Source organism: Eucalyptus grandis, chromosome 7 (genome assembly GCF_016545825.1).
Source record: "Eucalyptus grandis isolate ANBG69807.140 chromosome 7, ASM1654582v1, whole genome shotgun sequence".
NCBI classification, from domain to species: domain Eukaryota; kingdom Viridiplantae; phylum Streptophyta; class Magnoliopsida; order Myrtales; family Myrtaceae; genus Eucalyptus; species Eucalyptus grandis.
The window spans coordinates 19,642,058-19,657,270 of record NC_052618.1 but is presented as its reverse complement, the minus strand read 5'-3'; the positions used below and the strand labels follow the sequence as shown (position 1 = coordinate 19,657,270).

Sequence of the window (15,213 nt, the reverse complement as noted above, 5' to 3'; positions counted from 1 at the left end):
TTCATTCTCCTCGACCTTTCCTCCTTCTTCATTTTCTTCATTTCCTTCATGGTGGCCATGGGCTTCAATGCCCAAACTACCGCCGTTCGAGCCGAGAACGCCGTATTCTCAACATCGTCACGCCAGCGTCACCGCTATCACCGTCAAAAAACAATGAGTTAACTTCCTAATAGTGGATTAGGGTAAATTAGTTTAATGCTAATTGCAGTTAGTATTACTTAATTTCAGTTTGCTGATATCCATCTTAAGCAGTTCTTTGATGATCGATTACTAACTACCTTGTGTGTCATTGAATATCCTACATACTTTTCATTCCACACTTTCATTTTACTCAGTAGATACTATTAAGTTTAAAGCGTTTAATCATATTTGATTCAAGCATGGGATCTAGCAAAATTGATGGGGGTCAATTTTTTTGAATTCAAGTCGATAGACATTGATCCTGATGTTGCGTATAGACAACTCTTTGGTATTCCTGACTTTACCATAGATGACAAATCTCATGTCTCTTATCAATTGTTTCCATTAAGACAAATTGTACTTCATAAGATTATAATTAACTATCTAAGACCAAAAAGATCTTCCACAATGGATATTTCCCGATATGAAACCAAGTTAATGTGGGTCATCTTAAATGGTCTCTCTTTTTTAATTGCTCACCTTGTTATTCTACACATATATAGAACCGTATTGAAAAGCAAGGGGCAATTGCCTTATGGTTGTCTGATCACAAAGATTTTTTGTGAATTAGACATCAAGATCTGAAGAAAATTGAGCAAATATCAATTACCTTTGATCAAGATAGATGAACAGATGATGCAGAAGATGAGTTTCAGGCATACCACTAAAGGTTGGAAGAATACGAAACGGAAACTTCTGAGAATCAATACAGAAGAATTTGTGTTAGAGATAGTTAATCACCCAACGAAGAGAAGAAATATTACTAAAAAGAGACAAATCTCTTGAGCCTTCTTGCAAAGGCTCAATGAAGAAATGTTAACTGACTCTGAAGAAGAAACAGTAGATTTGGATGATATCATCCATGCATATCAACCTGATACCGATGATGATGCTGAAGAAGAGAATGAAGCCAAAGTGGAAATAGGAACAGGAGTGGCTATAGAGCAGACAGAGGATATTACTATTGTAGAACAACAACAAAAGGATGTGAGGATCCACTTAGACAAACTGATGATCAAGATAGTATGATGGATGTTGATCTCACTTATGATCCAGAAGGTGGCAACAATACTGATGAACATCAGGAGACTATTTTGGACAAAACAAACACCGAGCACCAAGAACCAATTCAAGAACAAATTACTATTGGAGAACAGGATCTTGCCTCTCATATAGGCACTGCTGAAGCTGATTCCTCTGGAGTTATGGTACTCACTAAAGGGGCGCTTGGTCATGCATAAGGCACAGTAGAAAACATTCCTATTGAGTTTCCTGATGAGGCTGACAAAGAAGAAATCGCTGGTGCTGAAAAGGCTCAAGAAAGTCAAGAAGTACCTAACTCTTAGGACATACATCAAGACATATCTTTGCCTTCAGATGTTGTTCCTAATACACCTGTTGTAGACCCTGTTTCCATTCTTGATGAAATTGTTGACATGACTGGAGTTCTTCACGATGTCCTAGAAACTCAGGAAGTTTGAGTGACAACTATTCCATTTACCGAATCTACTGCTAAAGAAGTCACTGCTACTACAACTCATGGCATCATTGGTGAGCAAATTACAGACCTTGCTCATACTTCTAATCCGGTTGTGCAGGATAAAGGGAAAGGCATTGCAAATGTTGAGGGGGAGTTTGGTGCTAATAAACAGAGGCAACAGGACATCGATATGGAGATGAAACTAGGGCTAGAGGCTAATCCATCAAGAATTCCCATTGTTGATAGCATTGAAGATAGCCTATTTCTGCAGACCTTACTCAGAATGATGGAGCAGAAGGATAGGATGGAAAAAGAATTGAACAACTCAAAAATATTTCTCAAAGCACAAGTTGAAGCTTTAAAAGCCATAATGATAAACATGGAGCGTACCTTGGATCACATGCAGTTCTATGTTCTTGTTCAAGTGCCACTAGAACATAAGGTTCCTTCTCTAGCTCCTACTCAAGTTCCTAATCTAGGCACTGATCTAATCCAACCATCCTCCTCCAACTAATCTTCTGGCTTGATTTATTTTTCAAAGTTTGTACTTTTTTGTCATTTAGTATGTAATGTTTGAGGTTTGTTGTTTGCACCTTTTGGACTAACCTTTGTACTATGAGTTGCTTATGATATTATGCTTTATTTAGTATTTTTTTTATTAATGACAAAAAGGGGGAGAAGGTGGACCAACATAATTGAGGTAATTGATTTGAGGTAATTGAGGTTGCAAATTTAACAAACAACCTTTCTATAATATCTTAAAGACTCTGAGCATTGCAAAATCAAGGAGGAATGGTTAAATTTTTCTTATCTTTTGATACTGAGTATTATCTATAAGAATTTCATTAAAATTCTTTCAATGCAAATATTCTTATAATTTAACCGCATCTCATTTTAAAATCGGCTTTTTCAAGAGCTATTTAAGTTTCATAATTTTTTTTTAAAAATTCTACTTGTGTAAGTTTTGTCATCATCAAAAAAGAAAAGATTGTTGAGAAAACATTCCCTAAGTTGTTTTGATGATTGACAAAACTTAGAGACTTTGTTTCTGATAAAAAATATTTTTAGGTAGAAAGTCTGATAGGATATGATCAAACATTATCAATCCGAGTTAGAATCATGGCTCCATTACTTCCTTTATTATATATTTTACCAATCATATAGGAATGAATAAATCACCCCTGCAATAGCCAATGGCAAATTGACTTAACTCCTTGCTATATTTATAAAGAGTTTTAAAAGAAAAGTCTTGCAAATATCCTTCAAGGATTCAACTTTCCTCAGATTTCTTTCTAAAGGCAAAACATTATTTCCATTCATAAACACTCAACTTTTTGGAAATCCCATCTATTGTATGGGCGACAAAAATAATGGGAAGCATGAATCTTGACGATCCTAAAGCCATCAAATCTTCTCAACTAGATCCAGGCAACGGATAGATTGGCTAGATAAGTCCTCCTGAAGATACATCCAACGATCTACTTGGATTAGGAGGAGTATAAGAGGAGATTTCGAAGCTAAATGAAATAGATATCGCATTCATGAGATTTGAAACTTTTAATTCCGAGAGTTTGAAGAGTGTGCTTGTGATCTCACACATTCGTCTTTGCTTAGCGATACTATATAACCCTTTAGAGGCTGAGAGTGCAAGGAGCTGTTCACACATACTTGAGTATTTATAGCTTAGGACTTGTAACCTCAAGTCGGTTCTTATTAGTGAATTCTAGCCAAACACAAGAGAGTAGACGTAAGCTTGCAAAATCCGAACCATTATAAACTTTTGTGCCCAATTCTCTATCCCTTACTCTCTTTATTAATTGTGAGAATTATAGACTGGTAAAATCTAACCACTTCATCAAAAGTCGTCTCACTGCAATATTTATTTAAATTCTTTCATTTTTCACAAAATCACCTATTCACCCCCCCTAGGTGATAGTTATAGCCATAACTTGGTGTGCTCATTTAGATTATGAGCTCAGGCCTTCTTCTATCAGAGAAGCAACAAAGTGTCCTTAGCGGTGAGACTTGGCCACGGACCTTCCCATAAAGATGCATGTCTCAACATATCAGCTCATTTTTTCGGAATATCCATGTTATCATTTCAGAGACTAAATTTTAAACTAGAAGTCCAAAACCAATTTTGTCAATTAGAACGCGAATTTAAAAAGTCCAATTAACAATTCGAGTTACTGGGAAGTATCAGAGCTATAAGGCCCCGCTAAAGAGAGGACCTTTAGCAATGGAATTCCGTCGGCATAAGTCAAGTATTTAGTGATGAACAAGGTTTTCATCTTGAGACAACCAAGCTTTAGCAATGAAATATGCATTTTCCATACCTAAAGATGAACTTTCGCCACAAAAACATAAGCTTCACCATTAAAGGTTTCCTCTTAAACGAGCGACAAGATTTTTGTTACTGCAGATCACCTTCAAGGCCAACTTCTATTCTCTTTGCCACCACTTGGTCGCTATAACATATTGTTCTAGCGGGTCTATTTTGCTTGGTTTTTCACTTCTTCTTTTTTTTTTTTTACTTTTTGTGTAATCTAAGTTTCGTGACTTATGCATTTTGACTCTCTACACTTCTAAATCTTCTGAAATACTCATAAATTGACATTGATTTATATATAATATTTTCAAGATTTTCTGGAATTCAAATTATATTTTAAACTTTAACGAGAAAAAGTACCTTTAATTTTTTATCTAGGTCCAAAACAAACACGTTAGATACCATACATACATCAATGTCCCTCGTAGATCTTCATGTCTGCTGATTATGCTTCTAGATTTTTGCCGTGACGGCTCAAACGGCGGTGTGCGAGGAGGAGGGATGGCAGTGCATCTGCGCCTCGGTCCCCGGACGTGAGCAGGGTGGGGGTGCATCTCTTGTCCCATATCACTTAGGGAAGGAGTTCTAGGTTGGGTTATAAGGCTTGGGTCTCTCTAACTGTACATACACATTTTCTTAAGATAGTATGGGCTGCTCTAAGAAAAATGAAACTGTGAGAACTTAGTGTCCAAAGCGGACAATATGTATACAGTGGAGACCCAAAGTGTTACAAGTGGTATCAAAGCCAACTCCTAATAGTGAGTGGGGCCACAGTAAGGACATTTGCATTTGAGGTTTGTTTGATTGGTGGATTCTTCTTTAGTTTTTCATTGGAGGAGCACACGAAAATGTCGCTTGGTCCTACGTAGGCCGATTATTTTAAAGCATGACCTTGACTTGGAGGCCACTGTTCTTTTTTACACTCCTACTTTTTTAAAAGTCTACTTTTATCCAATAGAATCGACAAAACAGAGACATCATCTTCACCGTCCCCGTCTGTCTCTTCTTCTTCTGACTGGCTTTGTGGCTGGCTTTAGCTCAACTTTCATTCGAAGATCCAGGTTTCTCTCTCTCTCTCTCTCTCTCTCTCTCTCTCTCTCTCTCTTTCTCTGCAAGTGTGCCTAGCTTTATGGTATTTTTGTTGGTTTGTCAAAGGATTTTGAACAATGTTTAGTAGATCTTTCCGTAGCATTTAAGTGTTAACAAATAGCCATTAACAATTTCATATCATTCTTCTCCATCGACTAGTAGCCATTAACGGTTGCCGCTGTACATTAGTGCGGCGTTCGTCTTGGTGCTGTGCACCGACTTTTGTGGCGGCACTAGAAAAGGCAGAGAGGGTTGAATCTCGGTAGATGGGATTCTGGACCTATGGAGTTCCCGCTTTATTAAGTGAAAAAATAAGAGGAATATGTCGCTGGACATTTTCGATAAAAAGGATTAAACGGTTATCAGTCGACGAAGCAAAGAAGGGTAATTTTAGATGGGAAGAATTTTAGGACATGTAGTTTTAATTGGTCCTAAGAGACAAGCTGGTAAGTTACTCTTTGATGAGTCCATCCAAGTGGGGTGCGACTTCGTACACTGATTCTAACCTGAAAAAGGGAGGAAGAAAACATAAGATAAAAACACTGAAAAGTGATTAGAAAGATGTTCAAAATAGCATGTTTCTTAACCAACTCAGTGTGGAGTTGGATCAGGGCGTGTAGTGTTCTTCATCCTAACTTAGGAGACTGACTTCCCGTTGACTTACTACAGACACGTCTCTTTCTTCTTTTGCTATGGGGTAGCACTACCAAAGAATTTTTGCTGCATTTGCTCGAAAGGCAAGTTGCATAAAAGAAGGATAAACAGAGTGATTTGCAAACAGTAGCGTGAGGAAGACACGCTCATATGTTGCCAACTCGGAATTTAGATAGCATAATCTCCGGCTAAGGAGAGAACAATATATGGTGCATGGACCGTGTAGATCAAGCACATCCGGATCAATTGATCGTCTGGATTCCATGGTGAGAACCATATAATTAATGATTTGGGTTATATGAGTTCACGTGATCTATAGACTACAAGGTAATTTATCGGCGAATGCTTACCTAGCAAGGGGTTGTGTTACGAGCAGCAGCCTGGTAGACCTTATCTATATCTCTTAAAAATCAAGTCGATGCACCAGTCACGTGTCAGTTATGTAACGAGCAGCAACCGACATGTACTCCTAAACAAGTACTGTATGTTGATGTCAATCACTATTGACATTTTGCGATGGATTGCGCAACTCTATCTCTAATGTAACCGCTCTAAGCTAGTTTGAGTCCATCACAAAGTCCCCATAATTTAGATCCACACTAGATGCTTTAATCCAATGTAGTCTCAAATCATCCTTCCCAAGGACGTTTCAATTGAACTGATATAATTTGTGACTGTTTGAGGCTGCCGTCGCATGGCTAAAGAAAGCATATATAGTTGCTGCGGTCAAGGCCGTTCATGTGACGTGGTGGAGGAACTTCGGTTCTGAAAGAACCTGATGTGCTTTTTTAGATTTTAAAAAGGCCCAACAGGTTGAAGCCAAGGCAATACAGAGAGAGACTTACAGTTTGGTTTGAGCGAGTGAGGTGTCGACATTAAGCAAACCGACACCAAGTTTTCACTGAATGTTCGATAAATTCCCATTTTGATTAAGATCAACAAGAGCTAGTACAAAACTTTGATTTATAAAGGTCTAAGCTACATCTGATTTTCAGCTGTTGCGCAATGTTCATTCTCAATCCGACCCCACAAAAATTTCTCACAAGTCTATCCATTCATTAGAATCACTAGGCTTCCATGGGATCTCAGCTACGTGAGAGGCAGAACTCAAAGTGACTTATTGAGTCAAGAGTCACTCGCTTGATCTAATACTTGTAGAAACAAAAAATATAATGCTTTGCCATGGAATACTATGCGATTGATGTGCATCTTGGCACCAAAATTTTGTGCATTTGTCAATGATGATCATACTCTTCATTGTTTCCTAATGCACCTCCTAAACAACTAGGACTCCCATCACTCCTAGCACTGTCGAATTATTTGCGAGCTGCTATGTTCTCAACTAGATGAATGTTATGGATAATAACAGGGATATAATATTATAATACCCATTTCATACTTCTTCCAATTCCTTTTCAGGGCACGCAATGATTTCGAAAATGTCTTTAGGCCATCCTCAAATATTTTCTTTCAATTAGCTCTTTCATCACTGAGACTGCATTTAACTTTTGTATTTCTATTTAATCGTTCACGAATGACTCAAATTTTCAGATTTTGGCAGCTGCAGGTGCTCTCTGCAACGAACAGAAGCAAGTGAAAGAATGCAGATGAGCCTCTAAATCTTTGGAGCAATGATAGCTCACGACTCAGTGAGAATGCCTCGGATGAAAGAGGCGCTAGTACAAACAGTCTTCATCCTCTCATTAAGCATTCCATTTGGCAATTCCGAATCCTTTGACAACATTTCTTTCAATTTCCCATCTTTTCAATTGAACGATGAGAGAATAACTTTTCAGGGCAATGCCTCCGTGCTGAACTCCATCATCCAACTCACTATAGGTGAGCCATTGGAGGAACCCATATATATAGTTGGCCGAGCATTATATCATCAACCCATGCACCTGTGGGATAGCTCAACAGGGAATGTGGCAGATTTTGTCAGCCAGTTTACTTTCTCTATCAATTCCCGTATGAAACCCCTTCATGCTGATGGATTCGTTTTCTTTCTCGCTCCCAGTGGATCGCAGATCCCTGAACGCTCAGAAGGAGGCTTTCTAGGCCTCACAGGTTCAAATCCAAACTCTACCAACTCTAGTACCGCATTTGTTGCGGTAGAGTTTGATACTTTCTATAACCATTCAACAAATCCATGGGATCCGCTCTGTTATCATGTGGGTATTGATGTAAATAGCCTGACTTCTGTCAGTAATACTTGTGTCTCATGGATGAATGACAAGATACTCCTTGGTCAGCGACTCCACGCTCAGGTCACATACAATTCTAGAGCAATGAACTTGAGTGTTGTTTTTAGAGATGATGCTGATAATTATACCAGCCTCTACTATCACCCAATCAATCTGACAAAGTACTTGCCGGAATGGGTGGTTTTCGGTTTCGCGGCAACAACAGGGCAGTTGTTTGAGGCTCATACAATTTTCTCGTGGGAATTTAACTCTAGTCTACGAACCCTTGACAAAAAGAGTAAGTCATGGGTGAAGGGCGATATCTTAGGCTTAATCTCTTTGGTGTTTCTTATCCTTGTTGCAGGATTTGGCTGGTATGGTTATAAGCTAACGAGAAATGGAAATGATCATAGTGGAGAAGAAGAAGATGTTCTGACGGTTGACGAAGGATTTGAACAATCAAAGGGACCCAAGAAGTATTCCTACAAGGTCTTGGCTGTTGCGACTAACAACTTTGCCAATAGTCGGTTGCTTGGGGCAGGGGGTTTCGGAGAAGTGTATGAAGGCCACCTTGCTGATGCAAAATCCCATGTCGCCATCAAGAAGATCACTCCAAATTCCAAACAAGGCATAAAGGAGTATGCCACTGAAGTGAAGACGATTAGACATCTCAGGCATAAAAATTTGGTGGAGCTCATCGGCTGGTGTCATGAGAAAAACGAGTTCCTCCTTATGTATGAGTTCATGGCTAATGGTAGCTTAGACTCTCATTTGTTCAAAGATAAAATTCCGCTGACATGGGAAAGGAGGTACAATATTGCTCAAGGCATCGCCTTGGGGCTGAAATACTTGCATGAGGATTTGAAACACTGCGTTGTGCACAGGGATATAAAGTCTAGCAATATCCTACTCGACGCACATTTTGAGGCTAAGTTGGGCGATTTTGGCCTAGCACGGATGTTTGACCATGCCAAAGGGTCGCAAACCACTGTATCGGCTGGGACACTAGGATATTTGGCCCCTGAATGTATCTACAAAGGCAAGGCAAGTAAGGAATCTGACATCTACAGCTTTGGAGTTGTACTCCTAGAAATAGCCTGTGGACGAAAAGCTATCGACCTGAGGGCATCAGAAGACCAAGTCCAACTGGTGGAGTGGGTTTGGGAGCTCTATGGAATTGGAAAGTTATTAAATGCAGCGGATCCAAAGTTAGGAAAAAATTTCGACACAAGACAAATAGAGTGCTTAATGATTGTCGGCCTCTGGTGTGCTCATCCGGACCCTAAGGAACGGCCTCCCATAAGCAGGGCAATAGCCTTTTTGAACTTCGATGCTTCCCCGCCCATTCTCCCACTAAAGTTGCCCATCCCGACATATATCGCACCTCCAACTTCGACGCCTGAATTGTCACACATTTCGTCCTCCAACTTCAGAAGCAGTGAACCATCGAGCACTTACAGTACTGAACCGTCCGCATTTACCAGCTCTTCCTAGAAATCTTCAAGTTCAGCTTCTTCTGAATTTCTTTCGAACGCAGAGTAAGTTCACTGCTTTTATGGGTTATGTATTGCAACTTTGTGTCCTACTATCAGTAAGTATTACATGTATATAAGCACTGCTGCTTATTGCTGCGGCTTGTTATATTGGACGGAATTGACTGTTCTGTGGAAGCCGAAGCCGGAGAATCTTGTTTCCCTGTAATGTTAACGACCTGGAACTATTGCTGCGAGCGTCGGTGGTTGTCATTACTAATTAGTCATCCGTTGCTTTGCTTTTCTCATATTTTTAAATTCCTAACTTTATTTCTTTAGCTTTAAATAATGAAAAAATGTCAAGTCAATTGTCATGCTAACACGATTAAAGATTGGGACTAGACTTTTCCTCAAAGAATAGTAATACGTGAAACAATTTTGGGATTTGGCCTTCAAATTATATAAATGAAGTATATTTAAATCAAGAGGACTCAGATCGAGATATTCAACCTCAATCAAAGGTCATTTAAGATCGTGACATTCATCAACTAACAAAGGTTAATGAATAGTGATCTCGGAGGCTGACTGCTTTCTAAGGAGATAGATGGAGAGACTATTGTAATTGCGATGGCCACTGTGGTGACAAATAATGAGGATGACAGCTATTACGAACGATGCAATGAGCTGTGAGAGAACAAAATGAATTTTATGTGATGTATATATCACGTGACAATGACATGAGGTATAATCAATTAATCAAAACTGAGGGCATACACATGCAAGATCATGGGTTTCCAGGGTCTTAAATGCATTCAAATCAGCAAGGCAAGTAAAGAATTGGACATCTATAACTTTGGAGTTGTCCTTCTGGAGATACTGTGTTGAAGAGAAGTCGTTGACTCAAGGCCGGTCTCATGCCCGGCTTGTTGACTGGGTTTGGGAGCATTATGGATCAAGAAGCCTTTTGGAAGCATCAAATCCAAGATTAGGAGAAGAGTTTGATGAGAAACAAGTTCAATGCTTGACATTTCTAGGGCTTTGGGGTGCTCATTTAGATTATAAGCTCAAGCCTTCTTCTATCAGAGAAGCAACAAAGTGTCCTTAACGATGAGGCTTGGCCATCAGATCTTCCCATACAGATGCCTGTCTCAACATATCAGCTCCTCTTTCCGGAACATCCATGTTATCATTTCGGAGACTAAATTTTGAACCAGAAAGTCCGCGACCAATTTTGTCGATTAGAACGGGAATTTAAAAAGTCCAATTAACAATTCGAGTTACCAGGAAATATCAGAGCTACAAGGCCCCACTAAAGAGAGGGCCTTCAGGGACGAAGTTGTGATTTTGTTGATTAAATTCTTCTTAGTGATGAATGTTTTGATTGCTCGAGAACTTTTTGGTGACGGAACTAGAATTTTGTCAGCATAAGTCAAGTGTTTAGTGATGAAAAGGTTTTCATCTTGAGATAATCAACATTTATCGAGGGAATTTGCATTTTCCATCCCTAAAGATGAATTTTCGCCATGAAAACAAGCTTCGCCCTTAAAGGTTTCCTCTTAAAAGAACGATGAAATTTTTGTCACTACAGATCACCTTCAGGGTCGAGTTCTATTTTCTTTGCCAACACTTAGTTGCTATAATATACTATTCTAATGGGTCTATTTTAATCGGTTTTTACTTTTTTAATATTTGGTCAACTTTAATTTTGCGACTTACGCATTTTGACTTTCTGTAAGTCCGATTCTTCTGAAACACTCATAAATTGACATATTTGTTTATATATAATTTTTCAAGGATTTTCTGAAATTCCAATTATATTAAGAACTTTAACGAGAAAAAAGTACCTTTTATTTTTATCTAGGTCCAAAACAAAAAGGTTACTTGAAAATACCATACATACATTAATGCCCCTCGTAGATCTTCATGTCTGCTGACTATGCTTCCGATGTTCGCGTTAGAGGCTTGTTTGATTAACGGATTCTTCTTTAGCTTTTCATTGGAGGATGGAAAAGGGGACATGAAAATGTCGCCTGGTCCTACACAGGTCGATTATCTCCCAAAGCTTGACCTTGACTTGGAGGTGGCCGTTCTTTATCCCACTTGTATTTTTTGAACAGTCCACTTTTATCCAATATAATTGACAAAACAGAGATATTCTCTTCTTCTTCTCACTGGCTTGGTGGCTGGCTTTAGCTCAACTTTCATTCAAAGATCCAGGTTCTCTCTCTCTCTCTCTCTCTCTCTCTCTCTCTCTCTCTCTCTCTGCGCGTGTGCGCGTTATGGTATTTTTGTTGGTTTGTCAAAGGATTTTGAACAGTGTTTAGTGAATCTTTCCATAGCATATGTGCTAACATGGAGCCATTAACAACTTCATATCATTCTTCTGCATGAACAAGTAGCTATTAACGGTTGCTGCTTACATGAGTACGGTGCTCGTCTTGATGTCGTGCACCAGCTTTTATGGCGGCACTAGAGAAGGCGGAGAAGGTCATGTCTTGGTAGATAAGATTCTGGACCTGTGGAGTTCCCCGCAATACAAAGTGAAAAAATAAGAGGAATATGTTGCTCGAAATTTTTGATAAAAAGGATTAAATGGTTATCATTTGAAAGTTGGACTTAATCAAAAGATTTATTTTAAAGCAAAGAAGGCCAATTTTAGTGCGGTGTGATTCGTACAATGTCTTTTTTTTTTTTCTTTTTGGTAAAGGTAATAAATATAATGAGCTTTGGTCAACTGTACAAAAAATCCGGCTCCAAGTTAGTGTAGAGTTGGACATCAGGACGTGTAGTGTTCTTCATCCTAGCTTGGGAGACTGACTTCTAGTTGACTTACTACGGACACGTCTCTTTCTTCTTTTGAGATGGGGCAGCACTATCAAAGAATTTTTGATGCATTTGCTTGCAAGGCAAGTTGCATAAAAGAAGGATAAACAGAGTTACTTGCAAACACTATCGCGAGTGAGACATGCTCGTATGTTGCCAACTCGGATTTCAGATAGCATAATCTCCGGCTATGGAGAGAACAATATATGGTCCAAGGACCATGTAGATCAAGTACATCTGGATCAATTGATAGTCAGGATTCCGTAGTGAGAAACATATAACTAATGATTTCTATACTATGAGTTCACATGATCTGTAGACCATACGGTAACTTATCGGCGAATGCTTACCTACCAGGGTATTGTGTTACAAGCAGCGGCCTTGTGGACCTTATCTGTATTTCTTAAAGATCAAGTTGATGCACCGGTCACATGTCGGTTATGTAACGAGCAGCAACTGACATGTACTCGTAAACAAGTCCTGTATGTCGATGCCAATCAGTATTGACGTTTGCGATACGTTGTGCAACTCTATCTCTAATTTAGCTACTCTAAGCTAGTTTGAGTCCATCACAAAGTCCCCGTAATTCATCTTCCACACTACATGCCTTAATCCAATGTAGTCTCAAATCATCCTTCCCAAGGACGTTTCAATTGAACCGATATAAGTCGTGACTGTTTGAGGCTGCTGTCGCATGGCTAAAGAAAGTGTATATAGTTGCTGGGGTCAAGGCAGTTCGTGTGACGTGGTGGAAGAACTACAGTTTTGAAAGAACCTAATGTGCATTTTTAGATTTCAAAACTGCCCAACGGGTTGAAGCCAAGGCAACACAGAGACTTACAGTTTGGGTTTGAGCGAGTGAGGTGTTGGCGTTAAGCAAACTGACACCAAGTTTTCGCAAGTTGTTCAATGAATTCCCATTTTGATTAAGATCAACCAGAGCTAGTACAAAACTTCGATTTATAAAGGTCTAAGTGTCGCGACCTCTTTTTTTCTCGGCGCCCGCAATCGGGTACGAGCGCCTGAAGGGAGGCTAATGGCTCGGCTGAATTTATTAAGCCCGGACTCTCCCAAGTCCACCAATTCACGACTTTAATAGTCTGATTTTTTAACTTGTAAATTAATTTTAGAACGGAGCCGCCACTAATCGGTTTGGGGTGGATCGATTAGAAACCCAAGCGAAGTATCGGGAGAATTACTTGCTCTGCGCAACCAGAGAAATTAGGATTGGGGACTTGATTACACTAGTTAATCACTAATGCCCTTTCGGTACCTAATCTTGTTTAAACCCTAAGGCTTTTGGATTTTTGAGGGATTTTCCATGCATTTTTGGGAGGAAAAACATTTTTTGAGTCTTTTTCTAATTTTTGGACACAAAATGAATTTTTGGGATTTTTTTGGTATTTTTGGAAAAATACAAGTCTTTTGGCCTTTTTCTGAATTTTTTGGCTTTTTTGGATTTTTGGCATTTTTTGGAAAATATGGAATATTTTTTATTTTTCGGAAAATAAAATATTTTTGGTTATTTTGTTTTTTTTGGAAATTAAAATATTTTTAATAATTTTAGAAAAGAAAATTATATATTTTTTTTTTTTTTAAATAAATTATTTATTTATTATTAAAATATTATTTAAAATAAAATAAAATTTAAAAAGCCGACCCGGTCGGATCCGCGGGTTGGGTCCGACCCGGCCAGCCCTAAAACGCAGACGGGCCCGACTTTTTTTAATTTTAAAACGACGCCGTGGCCGGGCGTTTGGGGACGCCCGGCCGGCCCGATGACCCGGCTACGACCCGCTCCGGCTTGCAACCCGGTTCCTTCGGAACCCTACCCGACCCGGATCCGGCACACGACCCGACTTGCAGTCGCCCCCCGGATCGCAAACCGTAGGGTTTGCGAATCCGCGGCGCCGGGGAGGAGACCGAAGCCATACGACGGCGACCATGGCCACGGCGGTGACAGCGACGATGATGGGAACCACCACGACGGCCGATGCCGATAGAATGGGGTTGCGATGGGCGCGACGGCGACGGCTTTTACCTTTTCTTGAACGGAGGCGATGACGGCGACGACGGGAGCAGATCTACGACGGTGGTGGCCACGGCGAGGGTAGATTGATGGCGATGACCGCAGCGGACGACGACGGCGTCAGTGGGTCCTGGACGGTCAGATCCAACCAGATCCGATGCCGAGTTACCTTCTCTCTCCCTCGGGCTCGCCCTTCGAGCTCCCCGAAGTCTCTCGGGGACCCTCCGAGCTCACCACGCCACGGCCGGCCGGAACTTGAGCTCCCGAAGTCTCGGGGACCCCAAGCCTCGGCTGGCTCTCTCTCTACCTCTGCCTTCGGATCTGGGCTTGCTCGTCCTCGGCTCCCCTTCTGAAGTCTCTCAGCAGGATGCTCGAAGCTTTGCAGCCTTCGATCGTTCTCGGCGTGCCCTTTGCCGTCGTCGGGGAAGCTCTATTTATAGGCGAGGAGGCGGCCGGTCGATGGAGCTTCGACCGCCGGTCTTCGCACGCCGAATGGCCTTCGCCGACCGAACCGGTGTCCCATCCGAGCTCCTCCAACAAGGCGTGCTCGGCATTGAAGGAAGCTGATGATGGCGCTTGAGATCTGTCTCTTCCAGCCGACGTCAGCCTACACTCCTCGGCCGTAGGTTGTCCTTCGCGCGCGTGAGTTGCAGAGGCGGAGGGGAAGAAGAGGGAAGAAGGAAGAAAAAGAAGAAGAAGAGAGAGGGGGCCGGGCTGGAGGAGAAGGAGGCTGGGCTTGGGCCAGCGAAAAGGAGAGAAAAAGGAGGGGGCTAGGCCTGGCTACCAATTTTTGTTTTCTTTTTTTTTATTGATTTTTTTGTTGTTTTTGTTATTTATTATTTATTATCTAGAAAAAGGAAAAATAAAAGAAATGAAGGCCTAATTAATAACCTAATCAAAATTTTAGGTGTCAACACTAAGCTACATCTATTTTTCAGTTGTTGTGCCATGTTCATTCTCAATCCCACTCCACA

General features: G+C 40.5%; 1 protein-coding gene across 3 annotated transcripts; it reads left to right on the top strand.

Moving 5' to 3' along the window:
* The first annotated feature begins 4,987 nt into the window (after nt 1-4,987).
* LOC104452938 (L-type lectin-domain containing receptor kinase IX.1) lies at nt 4,988-9,676 on the top strand. Of its 3 annotated transcripts, XM_039316758.1 has the most exons (3): nt 4,988-5,050; nt 7,294-7,799; nt 8,280-9,676. In XM_039316758.1, the coding sequence occupies exons 2-3, from the start codon at nt 7,364-7,366 to the stop codon at nt 9,407-9,409; spliced, it is 1,566 nt and encodes a 521-aa protein (XP_039172692.1). In that variant the 5' UTR covers nt 4,988-5,050; nt 7,294-7,363; the 3' UTR covers nt 9,410-9,676. The 3 variants fall into 3 exon arrangements, with proteins under 3 accessions (XP_039172692.1, XP_010065734.2, XP_018732429.2); XM_010067432.3 differs by having other exon boundaries at nt 7,294-9,676; XM_018876884.2 differs by having other exon boundaries at nt 4,992-5,050; nt 7,284-9,676.
* Nucleotides 9,677-15,213: the final 5,537 nt, after the last annotated feature.